The following is a 17661-nucleotide window of genomic DNA, read 5'->3' as shown; positions in this document are numbered from 1 at the left end:
AAAGGCTCCTCAAATGGTTCCACTCTACACAACTTAAGGAGTGGAAGGGTAACCAATAACCTCAACATTGCACTAATTTTTTCTCTGTTCTCTGTTGCAGGGTGCCATCCAGGTGTGTAGAATCATGCTGTATATGGTTGCATGTTCCTTGTTAAAATTTGTAAACCCACTCATGGTACAGAAGAATGAATACTGGTACTGTAAGATAAATAACACCATAGCCTAGAAATGGAAAGAGTTACTGAATATGATTACGACTTGCCAGATTCAGTGGAAAATGTACCAAAGATGGAGAATGAGTTACCAGGATCAGTTTTAAAAGGTATAATATCAGTGTATGCATTTGTTGAAAATGGTTTTTGCTACCTGGTATGGAGCAAAGAGAAGGACTCCAATCCTTGCACCCCCCCTCCCGGCAGCTAGAGCCCCCAAACCTCCTGACATCTCTGTGGCTGGAGCCACAAGCCCCCTGCCTGGAGAAGCCCTGAGCGCCCCTCCTCCTCGGCCAGAGGAGCTGCAGGCCGGCCAAAGCCACGAGAGCTCCCACCTGCCTGGAGGAGCCCCGGCATCCACCTGCCTGGAGAAGCCCCAGGCCAACCGCAGTCGGACCTCCCCTCCCCAGACCCAAGCCGGCCCAGGGGAAAAGCATCTCTTCAAAGATGCTTTTGCTATGCCCCAGGCAGGTTCTGGGGCAGCTGAGGATGTGGTACTCAGCTTCTTGGGTTCCTCAGTAATTTCCCTGGAGTCCAGGCAGATTACTGAGGAATCCAGGAAGCTGAATAGCACATAGTACCTCCTCAGCTGGCCTGGAACCTGTATGGGGCATAATAAAGCAAAAACTTCTCCACCAAACCTAGCAACCAAAGATTTGGCTGCTGTGGCAGTGCCACCTATTATACCCGCCGCCCATGGACAGTCGGGGTTGGGTGAGGAGGGGAGGGGCAAGGCAAGTGGCAGGCGGGGGGGAGCCCCAGGTACACATCTCCGGTGCCGACTGTGAGCTCCAGCGGGTGCTGGCCCTGGGCACCAACCCTCGGCCCCTGTCGCAGGAAAGCAGGCTCCAGTAGGTGCTGGCCCTGGACACCAACCCCTGGCCCCAGTTATGCGGCAGCAGGCACAAATACACAGCATTGGCCCCAGGTGCTGACCCCCAGCCACGTGGCAGTGGGCATCAACCATGGAATGCTGCAGGTGCTGACCCAGGGCGCCGCCCATCAGCCCCGGACATGTGGTGGTGGTGCCTCCTCCATCCATCGGCCTCAGCCCCTCATCTCCCACCCCTCCATCCAGGTCTCAATTTCCCAGGATTTGCTGTGAAAAGTGGTATTTAAAAAGATACAAATATCACTTTCCACAGCACAGTTAGCAACCCAATGCCACCCTACCTTCAGAGCTGGGTGCCTGCCAGCAGCCACCCAGCTTGAGCCCTGACACTTCTTTCATTATAAATTAAGCACTGCCTCCATTGCCCCTAGTTCCCGCTGCCTCCCAGGCACCCCACCCCATCACCCATGGGCCCTGCTGCCTCCCCCACATTGTCCCAAGCTCCCTTCCACAGCCTCGCACCCCAGACCTGCCCCACTCCTTGCCTCTTGTCCCTGGTGCTCGCCTCACCAGGGCACCATGGGCGGTTGTTCACATCACCCACCCATAAGGCCCAGTTCAGTCCTGGTTAAATCCACACATCCCTGCTCCCCCAAATACAGAAGTTAAAATACTCCTGTGCACCAGACCAAAGCACCCCAACAATCGCTGAGATATAAATTTTAAAGTTGCCTTGTAAACACCATAAATTATAATGCAGACTCATTCTCTTCTAAATATTGCTACAGCGCAGGCAGAGCTGAATTACGTAGATGTGCTTTCCTTTCAAATAACAAAACATATTCACACTGTGTTTTTACATCTCTCACTACTGTAGCTCCGTAAGCAGCTACTGGTCAACTTCATCATCGGCAAAACCACTGGGTGGTGTTTGAACAGGCTGTGACTGTTTGTGGCAGAAGGCAAAAGAGTTAAAGACACAAATGAATATCAGAAAGTATTTCAAATAATCAGTGCCAGATAGTGCCTGTGACTATGACACAGAGATGGTCCCACAGGAGCCACCTCTAAGAAAAGCAGAACATGGAAGGAAGAACATTTCAAGACGAGTGGGAAATGCAGTTTCTTGTGTTTCTGAAGCCGTCTGATTCCGCTTCTGAGCAAGTTGCAGTGTGCGCTGTTTGTAAGAGAAAAATTCATCAAATCAAAATTTATGCAATGTGACATCACTATAGCACTCATGCAGGGGTGAACAGAACTACCACAATGAGTTTCGGAGGCGCAAACTGTTACATGATGCAAAAACCAAGTTTGAAAGACAACAGTGGCGGCTCAAAGATTTTTTCAGTAAAGAGGATCAGATTCAAGTGGCTGCTTTTAAAGTTGCACTATTTTTGAGGCAAGCAAGGAAACCATTCAGTGATGGAGAACTGAGAAAAATTGTTCTGGCTGTAGAACCAGAAAGTAAGCTTTTCAGAGAGATACCATTGAGCAGTGACACATTACAGAGGAGCATAAGAGATCTGGCAAATTTTCTACAAAATGAAATAGCTAGAAAAGTCACAGCAAGTCCTTTCTACAGCCTGTGCTTGGATTGAGAGCCTTGATGTCATGATGAGTCCCAAAGTATTCATATGTGTTTGCTTTTTGGACTGTGATCGCCATTGTTTTTCTGAAGGTGTTTTATGTCAGGTGAGCCTCAGAGATAGCCTACATTTTTAAATGTGTTCAGGCAAGAATGCAGGAGTGCCGTGTTAGCTTTGACAATCTCTGCGGTTTGACAGCTCGTGGGGCAGCAGCTATGCAAAGTGCACGAGTAGGAGTGCTGAGCTGCTTCCAAGAAAGGTGCACTCAGAAACTTCTTTTGTTTCACTGTTTTGCCCACTAAGAAGTACTTGCCAGCAAAGCTTCAATGGAAAGTATGGATGAGGTTGAATCCACAGTGAAAAAATGCCGCAGTGCTGTCAAAACCAGCAGTGTCAATAAAGGGAGATTTGCAACTCTGTGTGAAATGGGCTGTAAGACACAAAGGTGCTGCTGAATTACAACCCAGGCCGCTGGCTTAGTTTTAATTACAGTGTACAGAGGCTATTTGAGCTCTGGGAAGAGCTTGTTGAGGTTGTAAATAAAGTTTCACCAGAATTGTCTCAAAAACTACAAGATCCAGAAATACAAGGTTGCCTCCTCTTTTTGAAAGAGTTTTTACCAAAGCTTCCTTCCTTGAATCTGGAGCTTCAGAAACCTCAGCTAACAATATTTGATAGCACTGAAATAATGAATACATTTAGAATGGCAATCACTGACATAGTCCAGCACCTACAAGAGGAACAGGACTTTTCAGTTTTTTACGAGCTTAGTCAGTTTTTCAGCTGTCAGGATGAGACTGTGCAGCAAAAAGTTGGCTCAGCTGTAACCGAATACCTGAGCATCCTCTCGGAGGATCTTGAAAATCGTTTCAGTGAGGGAAACTTTTTCCATCAGTACACCTTTCTGACTGACCCATTCAACAATTCTGGTTCAGCTTTGTTGGCTGCAAACAAACATTAAAAAAAATATGTTAGATGGACACTGAGCTAGAGGACACGCGTTTGAAGTGTTTGGTCGAACCACTTTGTAGTTTGAATCATGGCAAGCATACAACAAGGAGCAATACAGTTAGCAAAGGGTCCGAAGTCACAACATGCATCACAAGCGTCCATACGGAAGGGAACTCGGAGGAGGAGACAATCGAAACAGGAAGCAGCAAGACTACAGGTGACACAAATACACTGACCGACTGACGAGCTAACAGGTCACACCATGGACGAGCTATTGGAGAATCTGGATCCAGAAGCAGTAGAGGCATCTCAGACCGCCATGGACAATCCAAGTTACGAGACAAGCCTGACGGAGGTAAAGACCTCAGACCTGTTACAAAGGATCCATGATCGTCTAGCAAATCTCCCAACCAAAGATAATAGCTCACCTGAAAGAGCTATAAAGGATCTTCAAAATGATATGATGGCAATCAAAGCAACAGTGGCCAATCTCTCTGAGCAATTATGAGTTGTTAACACTACAACTTTTGAGCTGATAGGATTATTGCAGAGAAAGGTTCCTTCTGCTGTTCCAGTAAGCTTGCCATCCATTGCAACAGACATATACTCTCTAAACCCTCCAATGCCCGCATCAACAGTTCCATCAGCACCCATGATTCAGCCCTCACCTTGGCAACCAGCTATACCCCAGCCCTTCTTCTCTTCTCTAAACACTTCTGTAGATATTGGTCCTGCAACGGGATCTTTCCCACTTGGGTAAAATCCTTTCATTTAAACTCCTTTAATAAACAGATTTTTAAAAAAAGACAGATTAGCTTCCTCTGACGCTCTGGATTTAAGGACTCTCAAGTTACTCATGCTGAAAATGTGCAGTGATTCAAGAATGAACACATACTTCTGCCAGCCTGCTGTTACAGTACAGGAGTTCTGGAATAATGTGTACCTGTTTGAGGACACCTACAAGCACCTAGCTAAAGTTGCTTTGCTTTTCTTGTCCCTGTTTTCTACTACTGTGCTGTATGAGAGGGCATTCAGTGCACTTCATTTTCTGAAAAACAAGGACCAAAACCACCTCACTGATGCCAACCTCAAAGCTTCTCTTCTCACACGAGACCTGAGATCCTGCAGACTTTCCTTTCAAAGAGCTGCTGAGATTTTGTAAGTAATCTGATCCACACAATGGATGTGGTAAAACCCAGAACTTTTATTATCACACTGTATTTCTAACATACAAAATAGCAGGATTATGTTTGTTGTTAATATTATAATTACTGGATTGGATTGATTTTTTTTGTCTGTTTCTGAAATAAAAAAATTGAAACAATTTGCAGAAATGTTTTTTCATTATTATTTGGACTTCTATTATGTCAAAGCATTTTTAAATTTACTTTACAATTGTTGTACAGACAACCACTTTTACCAAAAAACAAAAAGAAACAATCATAAAAAAGCCAAGAATGTGCAAAGCACTTTATTTGTGCTTCTATTTTGTTAGGTCATAACAACATAAGAATGGCCATACTGGGTCAGACCAAAAGTCCATCTAGCCCAGTATCCTGTATTCTGACAGGGGCCAATGCCAGGTGCCCCAGAGGGAATGAACAGAACAGCTAACTGTCAGGTGAACCATCCCTTGTCATCCATTCCCAGCTTCTGGCAAACAGAGGCTAAGGACACCATCCCTACCCATCTGGCTAATAGCCATTGATGGACCTAGCCTCTTTGAATTTATCTAGTTCTTTTTGAACCCTGTTATAGTCTTGGCCTTCACAACATCCCCTGGGGCAAGGAGTTCCACAGGCTGACTGTGCGTTGTGTGAAAAAATATTTCCTTTTGTTTGTTTTAAACCTGCTGCCTATTAATTTCATTTGGTGACCCCTAGTTCTTGTATTATGAGGAGTAAATAACACTTTCTCATTTACTTTCTCCACACCAGTCATGATTTTATGGATCTCTATCATAACCCCCTGCCCTCGTCTTTTTTCCAAGCTGAAAAGCCCCAGTCTTATTAATCTCTTCTCATATAGCAGCCATTCCATATCCCTAATAATTTTGTTGCCCTTTTCTGAACCTTTTCCAAGTCCAGTATATCTTTTTTGAGATGGGGGGACCACATCTACACCCAGGTCCGATAAAGAAGAGAGGTAACTGTACATTACTTTTATTATTGAGTCTGCAAAAAAACCTAAAAACCTTTCATAAATAAATTACAATGATTTGGATGTATATATGTGCATATTACTTTATTAACTTCAGGAAAAATAAATAATTTTAGGAAAAAGTGTCAGTACAGCCAACAGCAAGAGTTGGTGGCTGCACTCTGAGGCCACCAAAAAATTTGTTACGACAACCCCGATGGAGAACCTAGACGGAGCTACTATACGGTGGGTGCATAACTGGTTGGAAAACCATTCCCAGAGAGTAGTTATCAGTGGTTCAGTCAAACTGGAATGGCATATTGAGTGGGGTCATGTAGGGATCAGTTCTGGTGTAAGGATAAGGCCTTTTCCTGTAGCCATATTGTAAGGCCTAAGGCTTTTTTCTGCAGCCATATTAGGAGAGCAGCAGTTATTAGCCAAGATCAGGTAGTCACATCCTCACATTCCATCTAAATTACACTAAAACAATGCAATATTGGGCTGATAAGGAGAGCCTGTCCTAATAGCATCCACTATCATCAGATAAAGAAAAAGATCTTAAAATGGTTAAAGGAAACTTAGTCTGAATAGCATTCTGTCTGGCAAGAAACCACTTATCAATAGTTGTGGTTGTGAAATCCTCATTTCTTTATTGTTTTATCTTTATGGTCCCCACTTCTCTATTGTTTGTCTGTACGATCTTGGTCTGGTTCTTGGCCTGTATCTGTCTGTTACATAATTAATTTTGCTAAGTGTAAATTAAGGTGGTAGAGTATGACTAGAGAATTTTGTTACAATATGTAAGGATTGGTTAGTAAAATTTTAGCAAAATGATTGGTTAAGTTATAGCTATGCAGGACTCAAGTTTCACTATATAAACTGGGGTCCAAGGAGACCAGCGGAAAAGAACGGAAGAATAAGAAGGAAAGACCTGAAGGAAGAAGAACTCACCTCTAAGACACAGCCTAAGATCAAAGCGGCTAAGAATCCTCTGCATGACCATGTCGTGCAGCAACCAGAATCTAAACGAGACTGACCTTGCCTGGCCAACAGGGAAAGTCCACCTGCCTGATCAGGATTGGTGAACATAGCATTCTATGCTTAGCATGTGTATTCTGCTTGGTAACTGTTAATAAATAGAGGATAAAGATATTACTGTGTAAGGCTTTTTCACTGGTTAAAGATCCTACAAACCCGCAGAAGGTTACACCCTGAGCCCTAGGAATTTGTGTCTAAATTAAGAGGGTTACACCCTTAGCCCTAGGAACTGGATAAAGGTGGGTGACCCTAGAGTGTTCAAGTAACAGAGAATTTTGTGCGGGTAACACTGGGTTCAGTTCTGTTCAATAAATTCATCAATGATTTTGAAAATGATATAGAGAGTACACTTAAAGTTTGCGGATGATACCAAGCTGGGAGGGGTTGCAAGTGCTTTGGAGGCTAGGATTAAAATTCAAAATGATCGGGACCACTGGAGAAATGGTCTGAGGTAAACAGGATGAAATTCAATAAGAACAAATGTAAAATACTCCACTTAGGAAGGAACAAATCAGTTGTACACATGCAAAATGGGAAATGACTGCTGAGGAAGGAGTACTACAGAAAGGGATCAGGAGGTCATAGTGGACCACAAGCTAAATATGAGTCAACAGTGTAACACCGTTGCAAAAAAAGCAAGCATCATTCTGGGATGTATTCGTAGCGGTGTTGTAAGCAAGACAAGAAATAATTCTTCCGCTCTACTCCATGCTGATTAGGCCTCAACTTGAGCACTGTGTGCAGTTCTGGGTGCCACATTTCAGGAAAGACGTGAACAAATTAGGGAAACTCCAGAGAAGAGCAACAAAAATGATTAAAAGTCTAGAAAACAGGACCTATGAAGGAAGATTGAAACAATTGGGTTTGTTTAGTCTGGAGAAGCAAAGACTGAAAGAGGCATGATAACAGTTTTCAAGAACATAAAAGGTTGTTATGAGGAAGAAGGTGGTAAATTGTTCTCCTTAACCTCTGAGGAAAGGACAAGAAGCAGTGGACTTAAATTGCAACAAGGGCAGTTAAGATCAGAAATTAGGAAAAACTTTCAGGTTAGTTAAGCACTGGAATAAATTGCCTAAAGAGATCGTGGAATCTCCATCATTGGAGATTTTTAAGAGCAGGTTAGACAGACATCAGTTAGGGATGGTCTAGATAATATTTAATGCTGCCATGATTGCAGGGGACTGGACTAGATGACTCAAGGTCCCTTCCAGGCAGATACTAGTTTTCAAATCATTAGATTTGTGATGTAGTTTTATTTTATTTTAAACTAGTTTTACCTTACATGGTTGTGTGTTCTGTAAGACTGATTTCTAGTATATCAATTCTTGTCTCTTTTCCAGAACAAAATTAGAGTCACTCTTAAACATAAAAGCTTCCAGCTTTACTGAAAGAGGATTAAGTTCTGCTTTCTTTGTTTTGATATACTATGCAAACAACTTTCCTCCAACGTAAGTCAAAGTATCTTATGGATCAGGATCAGCCTATGATCTAGACCATATCTATTTCCTGTACATCACACACATAATTACAATGTGATTAGTACATGTAAAAAAAAAAAAACACCCTTCACGTATTTAGTGGTCACTCAGCTCTGGACCTATATATGCTTTCCATAGTTGCATCACTTACTACCCCTTCCCACAAGTATTTTACTTGGCACAGCAGATATAAGAATGGTGGCTTTCCTAATTAAACCTCGGATATCACAGAAAAGGATAAAGAGCAAGGTGAATTAACCACCTAAAGATTTTTCCAAGTTGCTAGATAACAGTGGGCTCCCCCTTAATGCCCTGGGTTGCATAAGGAGAACTAAAACTCTAACATCCCTGCACAGCCTAGGACCAGATAACTAATCTAAAGCCGCAGGTTTTCCAACATCCTGGGAGGTGTCCAATGAGTGGGCTGCTTTCCCCCTCCCATGAGCAAAAGCCATTTTCTATAAGCCCTAAACAAGGACCTTAATCTATGCCTTTAAGTAAGGCAACTGAATTTTGAGAGCTGCCCATTTTCCTGTTTCATAGCTAAAAGCTGTGGAGGATAGCGTGACCAGATGTTCCCATTTTATAAAGACACTCCCGAAATTTGGGAGTTTTTCTTATACAGTCATCTATTACCTCCCACTCCCTGTCCTGATTTTTCACACTTGCTATCTGGTCACCCTAGTCAAGGACCATGCATGCCCACAGGGCTAGAGGAACAAAGCAGCCTGCAGTGCACATTCCACTCAGGGGAATGAGAGCTTCCTTCCACAAGGACAGGCACAGGCCATATGTCTGCTAAATCCCAGACAATGCAAAGGTGGAGGTAGGACGGCGGCGACTGATGTCAGACCACGCTTAGCCAGAGCTAACGCTGCCCACGGAAAGAAGTCCGTCCCCCCCGCCCCTCGGAAGAGCATTCGAGGAAGGACTAATCTGAGGGAAACGTCCTACTGCCTCAAACCTCTCCTTCCTTCCAAAATCCTTGCACCGCCGACCTTCGCCATTGCCAGACCGCAATGCGGCACCAGCTAGACTCTACACGCTCAGCAAGGAGAAAGGGGACGAATTCGGACTAGCTGCCCGCTCCCCCATCACTAGCCGGGGAGGGGAGGGGAGGGAAGCAGGGAAGCCGCGCCACACCGCAACCCCGCGCGGCGGCGCTCCAGCTCATCACCCGCCCCACCTCGCCCCCCTGAGAGCGCGCACCGGCCCAATGCCTCAGAGTCGCGCATGCGCGTTGCTCTCCGGGGGCGGGTGGAGAAGTGGGCGGAGAGTGGGGCTGAGGGAAGGGGCGGGGGGAGGTGGAGCAATGACGAGGGGGGGGGACCAACGGTTTTGGAACGGCCTCTCTGCTTCTGATTGGGCCCGTTGGGTGGGAGCGCCCGGCGAAGGCAGCGAGTGGGGGAGAGGCCGTTATCCGCCGCTCGCCCCGTGGGTAGGCTGAGCCGTGCGCGGAGCGTGTGCCGGAGCGCTCAGGGTGTGTGCACCGGTGCGTGTGAGTGTTGGGCGTGTGTGTCAGTGGCTTGAGTGTCTGTCGCTTGTCTGTGTGCGTCAGTGCTGGACGTGTGTGTCTGTTGCGTGCAAGCGTGTGCCAGCGTCACACTTGTGCGTGCCATTGTCACGCGTGCGTGCAAGCGCGTGTCAGTGTCGTGTGTGTGCAGGCATCGCGTGTGTGCGTGCAGGCGCGTGCCACTGTTACACAGATGTGTCAAGGGGTCAGTTTCGTGTTTCTGTCTGTGTGTACAGGTGTGTGCCAGTGTCACGTGTGTGCACATGTGCATCATAGCACTAGTTGTGTGCACAGGCTGTCTGTTGTGCACACACAGGTAATGCTACACTATTGGGGCTGTAAGGAGGAATATTTTGGACCCCCCCCTTACCCTTTAGCCACTCTCTAAAACACTAATTGCATTATTATCCTCAGGGCTTTGGAGCTGGCCCACAGGATTGCCACCTCTGTGCCTGCACCGCTCCCAAAAGCAGCCAGCACCAGGTCCCAGCAGCTCCTGGGGGAGGGGCGGGGCAGAGGGCTTCATGTGCTGCCCTTGCCTGTGGATACCTCCCTCGAAGCTCCCATTGGCCAGGAACGGGGAGCCGAAGCCAATGGGAGCTTCGGGGGAGGTACCCACAGGTAAGGGCAGAGTGCAAAGCCCTCTGCCCGCCCCCCTCCTCCCCGAGGGGACCTCTAGGACGTGGTGCTGGCCACTTCTGGGAGTGGCATGGGGCCAGGGCAGGCTCCCTGCCTGCCTGTCCTGGCCCCATGCCGCTGCCACCCCGGAGCTGCTCCAGGTAAGCGGCGTCGGGCTGGAGCCTGCACCCTGCACCTCTCCTGCACCCTGCACCTCAACTCCCTGCCCCAATCCCCCTCCTGCACCCCAACTCCCTGCTGCACCCCACACCCCTCCTGCCCCCCAACTCCCTGCCCTGAGCCCCGTTCCACACTGTGCACCTCCTCCTGCACCCCAATCCCCTTCCCTGAGCCCCCTCATACACCTGGCACCCCTCCTCTGCCCCAACCCCTTGCCCTGAGCCCCTTCCTGCACACCGCACACCGCACCCCCTCCCACACCCCACACTCCCTTCCACACCCCAACCCCCTTCCCCAGCCCTACATTCATGGCCCTGCGTGCAATTTCCCCACTCAGATGTGGCCCTCGGGCCAAAAAGTTTGCCCCCCCAGTTTAGATCGTGGGCTTCTTTGAATTTTTGTTTATTGCCAGTGACCTGTCCATAACTTTTACTCAAAATAACTGTGACAAAAATCTTAAGCTTATAATGAGTTATGTGCAGGTCATTAGGCTAAATATATCTCAAATAATGAATGACAGAAAGTTTGATTTGATGCCCTTTGAGTTGAAGCTCTCACTTCAGTACTTTGTGGAAATATGTTCACATCACAGCAACTTCCATTCCGCCCATTCGCTGTGTAGGCAGTCTCATCAGAGCAATGGGAGATACAGCGACATGGGGACTGAAATGTCCAGAAAACCCCAATATGTTGAAAATGTGAACTTTGTCATGTGGTTTCCTGTGCTATATCTAATTCTGTAAATAAATGGTGAATTTCAGGATAAGATCCTTAGCTAGTGCCAATCAGGTTAGCTCCAGTGAAGTCGGCTATATTTAGGGATAGATCCTCTGCTAGTGTAAATGGACATAGCCACATTGACTTTAGTGGAGCTATGCTGATCTTAATGGCCCATAGAACACTGCTTTGTGGAAAAGGCGTTCTGTGTAAATCAGTTCCCATACCACAGTTTACATGGAGCTAAACTTACGGAGCGTCGAGTATATTTTAGAAGTGTTATATGTTTTGCTATTTTTCATGTAATCACAGGAAAATGGCAGGAAAGAAGAAAGAAGTTCAGCTACAGGTATAACTCTTGTTTGTTGTTTGAATAATTCTAGAGTTCAATAGAATTGTTGACATTTTTAGAGATATTAAATTGTGGGTTTGTTTTATCTCAGGCAGTACTAACCAGTCAAAGTCAATGGGATGAAATGTTGCTGACTAAAGGTGTAACAGGTACTATTATTTTTTCTATTAATCTCACATAATGAAACGTGCGTGCATTTTTATCAATCTTTTTATTTTTGTGACCCCTTCCTGCCCAGTTACTTCTCACTGTGCATACACTTTGTCTTACTGCCACTTCCTGTGACTTGCCCCTCAAAGCAAAGAATGCTAGAAACCTCCATAAAGCCTAAGTAAATATGTGTTGTGTAGCTATTTTACATGAAGACTTGAAGGATTTGAAATTCGCACTCCTAAATTGGGGGTAAAACACAGGGCTGCACTGAAGCCACTCCACATCTGCTTCACCAGCCTAAAGACTGGATGTATGGTCACTGGCACTCCATACCACCTATTGTATAAAAGAAGTTCCTGGCAAATTAATCCATGTGAACTCAGATCTCATGACTCCTCCATATAACACTCAACTGTGTCTCTCACATTGGCCATTTTGGAACCGTCACAATATTAATCCTATCACACGAAAGATACAAAGACCCAATGCACTGTATCTGCCTGCAATTCAAACACAAAAGGGTTCTGTAGTGATGAGTGCCTTTCACATACTCCTTTGCAAAGCTGTGAATTTAAACCATACTGGATATCATGCATGGGTGTTTAAAAAAAAAAAAAAGTTTTGAAATGACTTCATGTCTGGGAAGGGGTAAGTGAAAGTCCTGATAGGTCAATATTTTCAATTACCCTGTGAAATTGAACTAATCAGCAGAGTGAGTTTTATGTTCCTATTCATGCACAATTGTATCTGGAATAAGACAAAAGCAATTGTGTTATAAATTGTGTGCTTTCAAGAGTGTACATAGTATGTATTTTCTCCACTCCCCTCAGTTTGTATGTAAGCTTGGCATCGGAATCTCTTAAATTTATTAGGAATCCTGTCTAAAGAGGGAGAACAGATCGTGTGTGAAGTGAGCAGGGGCTCAAGAGAGAGAACCAATGGGTAGTGAGTAAGGTTGACAGAGAGATAGCATACATGATCTTAGGAAGGAGGGAAACAGCACACAAAGGAGGGGCAGGACATGGAAAGAGACAACTGATAAAAGGGCCAAAGGAGGGAGAGACAACTAACAGTGGGCACAGGAAAGGAAGGGCCACCAAGACAAAGTGATAGGGGAAGGAGACATTCATATATCTGCATTCCCCATCACAGAAAATATAAATAAATAAATAAATACTCTGACAGACTAAGACATTTAAGTTAAAACCTAATTTGTTTAAGAGATAATACCAAAAATTAATGTTTTTCAGAAGAAAAAGAGACCACAAATAGATTTAGAAATACATGTATGCTAGTGCCACTGCGGGACTTACCCTATACATTTACCAAAACATTTTATTTTATAAACTATATGAAGCAGATAAGTTTCATTCTAACTTTTTATACTTTCAGTAATAGACGTTTATCAGGCGTGGTGTGGGCCTTGCAAAGCTGTGGTAAATTTATTCAGAAAACTAAAAAATGATCATGGTGAAGATGACCTTTTGCATTTTGCTGTGGTAAGGATGTAAATTCTATTTAGAAATTCAGTGTCAAATGTGTTTCTTTAGCTATCTATTTATAGGATACCTATCACCATAATATCTGAGTACCAGTGGAGTCGGTGATGAATTTGGCTTGTCTCTTTTTCTGCATGTCTCCTTAAAAGAGGAAGATCAGAGTTTAAAATGAATAGGGAAGGATCTATAATAAGAGAAGAGATAAGCTAGAATCATACAAGTTAATTATGGAAAAGACATACTAGACAATAGTGTAATGAAGAACATTCTTATAATGCATACATACTATGAGATAGAGTTGAGATTACTGGGGGAACCTTATCTCTGAATATACTGACTTGCACGTTTAAAAATCCAAGTCTTAACGATGCATAACCATATAGCCTGACTTTCAAAAGTGCTCAGCACCCGCAACTTCCACTGAAGACCAGAGAAGTTGTGGGTGCTCATCACTTCTGAAAATCAGGTCAGTAACTTCTTTTTGTTTTTCCGTTGCTTTTCCGTATAATTTCCTATGTTATATATAAAAAGGAACGAAGAGGGGGAAGCTGAAAAACAAATAGATTAAAAAAATAAAAATGTTTTTGAGAAAAAGTTCAACCAGAAGAGCAGGTTAAAATGGCAGCTACAATGTAATGCACTAAAGATGTGTTTCACAGGTTCATTCTGAGTTCCCATCCAGATATTAAACTATCAAGCTTATAATACTTGTTAGTATGGCTGCAGATTGTTTTTGTTGCATTCTCTGAAGCTCCAGAGAACAAGATGACAGAAGCAACCTGTCCTGCCTACTGCAATAGCCATTAAAAAGCATCATGCGCTAACCATTACCATAAGAGTTACCACTGACATCTTCAGCTGTAAACACAGAGCAAAACTGTCTAATAGATACCACTGCGTGGTGACTATTGGCAAATGCTCTTTTAATGGGGATCATTGTAGGTGTCCAACATACAAATGTGGATCACTACCATTAGGTCAACAGACAAGTCAGCAAGGTTTTTATCCTACAGATCTTTTGCACACAGATCTCCTCCTATTAAACTCAGATTCTAAAAATCCAACCCCTTATGTATCAAATATTTAAAGCTTTTAAAATAGTCATACATACATAGGTGTATGTATATGTGTACATACAAAACATAGAGCAACAAGCCCAAACACCAAACAGTGGATTGTAATCTCATACCACTGAAGTCAATGAGGTTATACTAATGCAAAACCATTGTCAGATCAGAATCAGACCCCAGGTTTTCAGCCATATCTCTATGATCCAGGCTATTTGCAACCCTGCGTGGCTTTTAAAATAAGAGAAGATTAAGCCTGTTCATTCCATCTGTTTTCATACATCTAGCTGCTGTCCTTTCATCTGCACTTACTTTGACATCCATAATTTATTCCCACCAGCATATGTAAATGTTTAAATCTGCAATATTATTATTTGGGGTTGTTATACCGTATCATTAACATCATACCTTTCACCCAAGAGTGACAGTATTAATTAAGGTTAAACACCCATTTTTTCATGGTCTGTGTATATAAAAACATCTTCTGTATTTTCCACAGTATGCATCCGATGAAGTGAGCTGTAGCTCACGAAAGCTTATGCTCGAATAAATTGGTTAGTCTCTAAGGTGCCACAAGTACTCCTTTTCTTTTTAGTATTAATTCAGGACTCTGGTGGCCCAGAAGTATAAACAGTTCATTTCCATTCAGGTCTCCCTTTAGTTAGTACCGCTGCTATCAATACATTGAACAACAATATTATATAGTGCTTGTGATCTAGTTATTTTAAAATAAATACTATGTTAAAACCTTGCCAAGTATAGTTTACCAGTGTTAGTTCAAACAGTTTTTGGATTTGTGTGTATTGTATATGTAAAATACATTCATAAAACAAGAAGTTACTGTTAATAAATGTTATTCATGGGATTCTCAAATCTTTATATAGTGTGGACCACATCTTAACAGAGAGTTAATACAATAGACCACTTTCCCTCCCATTGAGATGTCATGGGACCTTCCTCTGTGTGATCCTATGGCATTCCAGTGGCAATTACAGCCATTACTTACCTCAAAAAGCAATATTAGGACAGGGTACCTTTAATGTGATTTAGCAGCTGTAAACAAGAAGGAAAGCCTGTCCCATGTGACCAACAAAGTTGATAACCTGCAAGTGTTTTAAGGACTACTATTGGTCCACAGAACCCCACAGTTTGAGAATCATTCTGTAAAAGTTCTCAAATATCTAGCTAGCTAGCTATAATTCATAATCTATTTGCCCTTATTTTAGGCAGAGGCTGACAGCATTGTGACCCTGCAGACATTTAGAGACAAATGTGAACCTGTTTTTCTCTTTTGTGTTGTAAGTTCAACAATCATCATCAGCTTTTATTTTCGTGCTGCCTATTTTTGTTGTTTTTTCAGTATATGAAAATAAATGTAAAGTTGTACAAATGTGAATTATATCTTTACAATTTTAGTGTATAGGATATTGTTGCATATTGTACATACCAGTCATTTTATCAGTGAATCATATTTTATATGTTCTTGGCATGCAGAGAGGAAGGGGTATTAGCATAGTTCTTCTGCTAACAGGGAAAGAAAATTCTCCATCTACTATAGTACATTATGCCAGGCCTGGTTGCTAACTCTGTAGGCAAGTGGTTTTTTTTCTACTTGGAAGTTTTGAGATTTGGATTCCAGCAGCTAGGGACTAATAACCAGGGTGCATTAAGCAGACTCCACTCTATATGACTGCAGCCACATGAAATTAACAGCATCTCTGATCTCACCAAAAGCTATCCAGTTCTACTGTGCTGCTCATGCATATACATGGTGGGGCAATGAGCAGAAGAATGAAGCACAGAAAGAAGAGTAGTGAAGGAAGCTGTGGGGAAATGGAGGAACTAGAACTGAGATGAGGAGAGACAAACAGTGGAGGGAAGAAACCTGGGAACAAGGTGGATAGGAAATGAAAGCAAGAAAGGTCTAATTCTGTACCAGTGAAGTAAATGGAAACTTTGTGATTAACTTTAGTGGGCTAAAGGTCAGATCCCAAAGGAGAAAGCGAGTAACCAAAAAACAAGAGTAGTCAAAAATGGGGATGGGAAAATGGAAAGAGATGGAAACAAGGACAGAGAACAGCAAGAGAGAAGGAAAATTTAGGCCTGATTCTCATTAATACTAAGGTCCCTTTACACCATTTTATCAATGTAAATGGGCCTTATTGTGGATATAAATTATGTTTACACATGCCTTAATGCCTCTTTATATAGCTAGAACAGTGTAAAGGGATTTTAGTGTAAATAAGAATCAGGCTTTCTAAATTCTTTCCTTCAAATTTATTTTGAATTTTGAGCAAATTAATTCTAAGTGAATTTGTGCAAGGTGTCTGATTGCTAGCCCTGGACATTTTGTTGCACTATTTACTGAGGACCAGATTTGGCAGTCCTTAATTGAGCAAAACTCTTATTATCTCCTATCTTATAATAGGAATTTTGCTCAAATAAGGATAGCAAATTTTGGCCATTTCAGAACAAATACAGCTTGGGCATCAATAGTAGTAGCATCCTTATCCTGCCACATACCCAATTTGGAGGAAGAACTTCTGATGGTGAAAACAGGGCTTAATTTGTAATGAAAAAGGTGCCGGAGCTCAAGCAATTTTTTTACACTCATAACTGATGCAGCAAGCCCAAAGGTGCTGGTGCTATGAACCCAAGCTTAGAGGTGGAAAGGCTAAGTCCTGGCACAAATTAAGCACTGAATCAGAAGGAAGTTCATTCTGTATACCTGTGGTGCCCCAAATTTTCCTATAGCACCCCCCTCCTTACCTGTAACAGAATCTGTCTGCATGCCTGCTTCCCCTCCCCCCCCCACCCCCACCCCCCGTTACTACACATTTGGCTCTGCAGAGGAGAAGCTGGGGGCAGAACTGGGGATGGGAGAGGACTTGTAGCTAGAGACGGAGTTGTGGCTGGGGGCAGAGCGGAGCTGCAGCAGGGGGTGGAGTGGAGCTGCAACTGGGGGCAGAGCAGGGGGTGAATAGAGCTGTGGCTGTGGGCTAGCCTGGGTTCAGCTTCGTGCCCCCCTGAACATTCCTCTGCACCCCACAGTTTGGGGACCACTGCTCTATACCCTTTCAACTGCTGGCCTTTCAGCGGAGCTGCCAACACAGGTAACAGTCCAGTCATTGCCAATTGTGACGTGGTCTGTGGTAAGTAGACAACTGTTCAATAGGAACTTGACTGAGACCACCTACTCATTTCATGTAGGACACTGTTGAGCAGTTGGATGATAATTTTAGGTTGTCACCCAACTAGGCTATATTTGATGTGTTGAAGATGAAATGCTCTGTATCCCATTACACATCTCTTAAATTAGACATTGA

The 17661-nt window shown here is 43.7% G+C and overlaps 1 protein-coding gene across 3 annotated transcripts in view; it reads left to right on the top strand.

Annotated features, from left to right (window-relative positions):
- The first annotated feature begins 9556 nt into the window (after positions 1 to 9556).
- Positions 9557 to 17661, top strand: part of NME8 (NME/NM23 family member 8) — a 39196-nt gene continuing 31091 nt past the window's right edge. Inside the window, exons 1-5 of one of the 3 annotated variants that reach the window (XM_048839192.2) lie at positions 9557 to 9674; positions 11577 to 11613; positions 11708 to 11765; positions 13162 to 13268; positions 15562 to 15633. In XM_048839192.2, the coding sequence (XP_048695149.1) occupies positions 11581 to 11613; positions 11708 to 11765; positions 13162 to 13268; positions 15562 to 15633 (270 nt within the window). In that variant the 5' untranslated portion in view covers positions 9557 to 9674; positions 11577 to 11580. The remainder of the gene's footprint in view (positions 9675 to 11576; positions 11614 to 11707; positions 11766 to 13161; positions 13269 to 15561; positions 15634 to 17661) is intronic. The other 2 variants (XM_048839197.2, XM_075125618.1) reach the window with 2 other exon arrangements.

This window comes from Caretta caretta, chromosome 2 (assembly GCF_965140235.1).
Source record: "Caretta caretta isolate rCarCar2 chromosome 2, rCarCar1.hap1, whole genome shotgun sequence".
Lineage (NCBI taxonomy): Eukaryota > Metazoa > Chordata > Testudines > Cheloniidae > Caretta > Caretta caretta.
The sequence above is the reverse complement of the archived record's forward strand: the minus strand, read 5'-3'. Positions and strand labels throughout refer to the sequence as shown.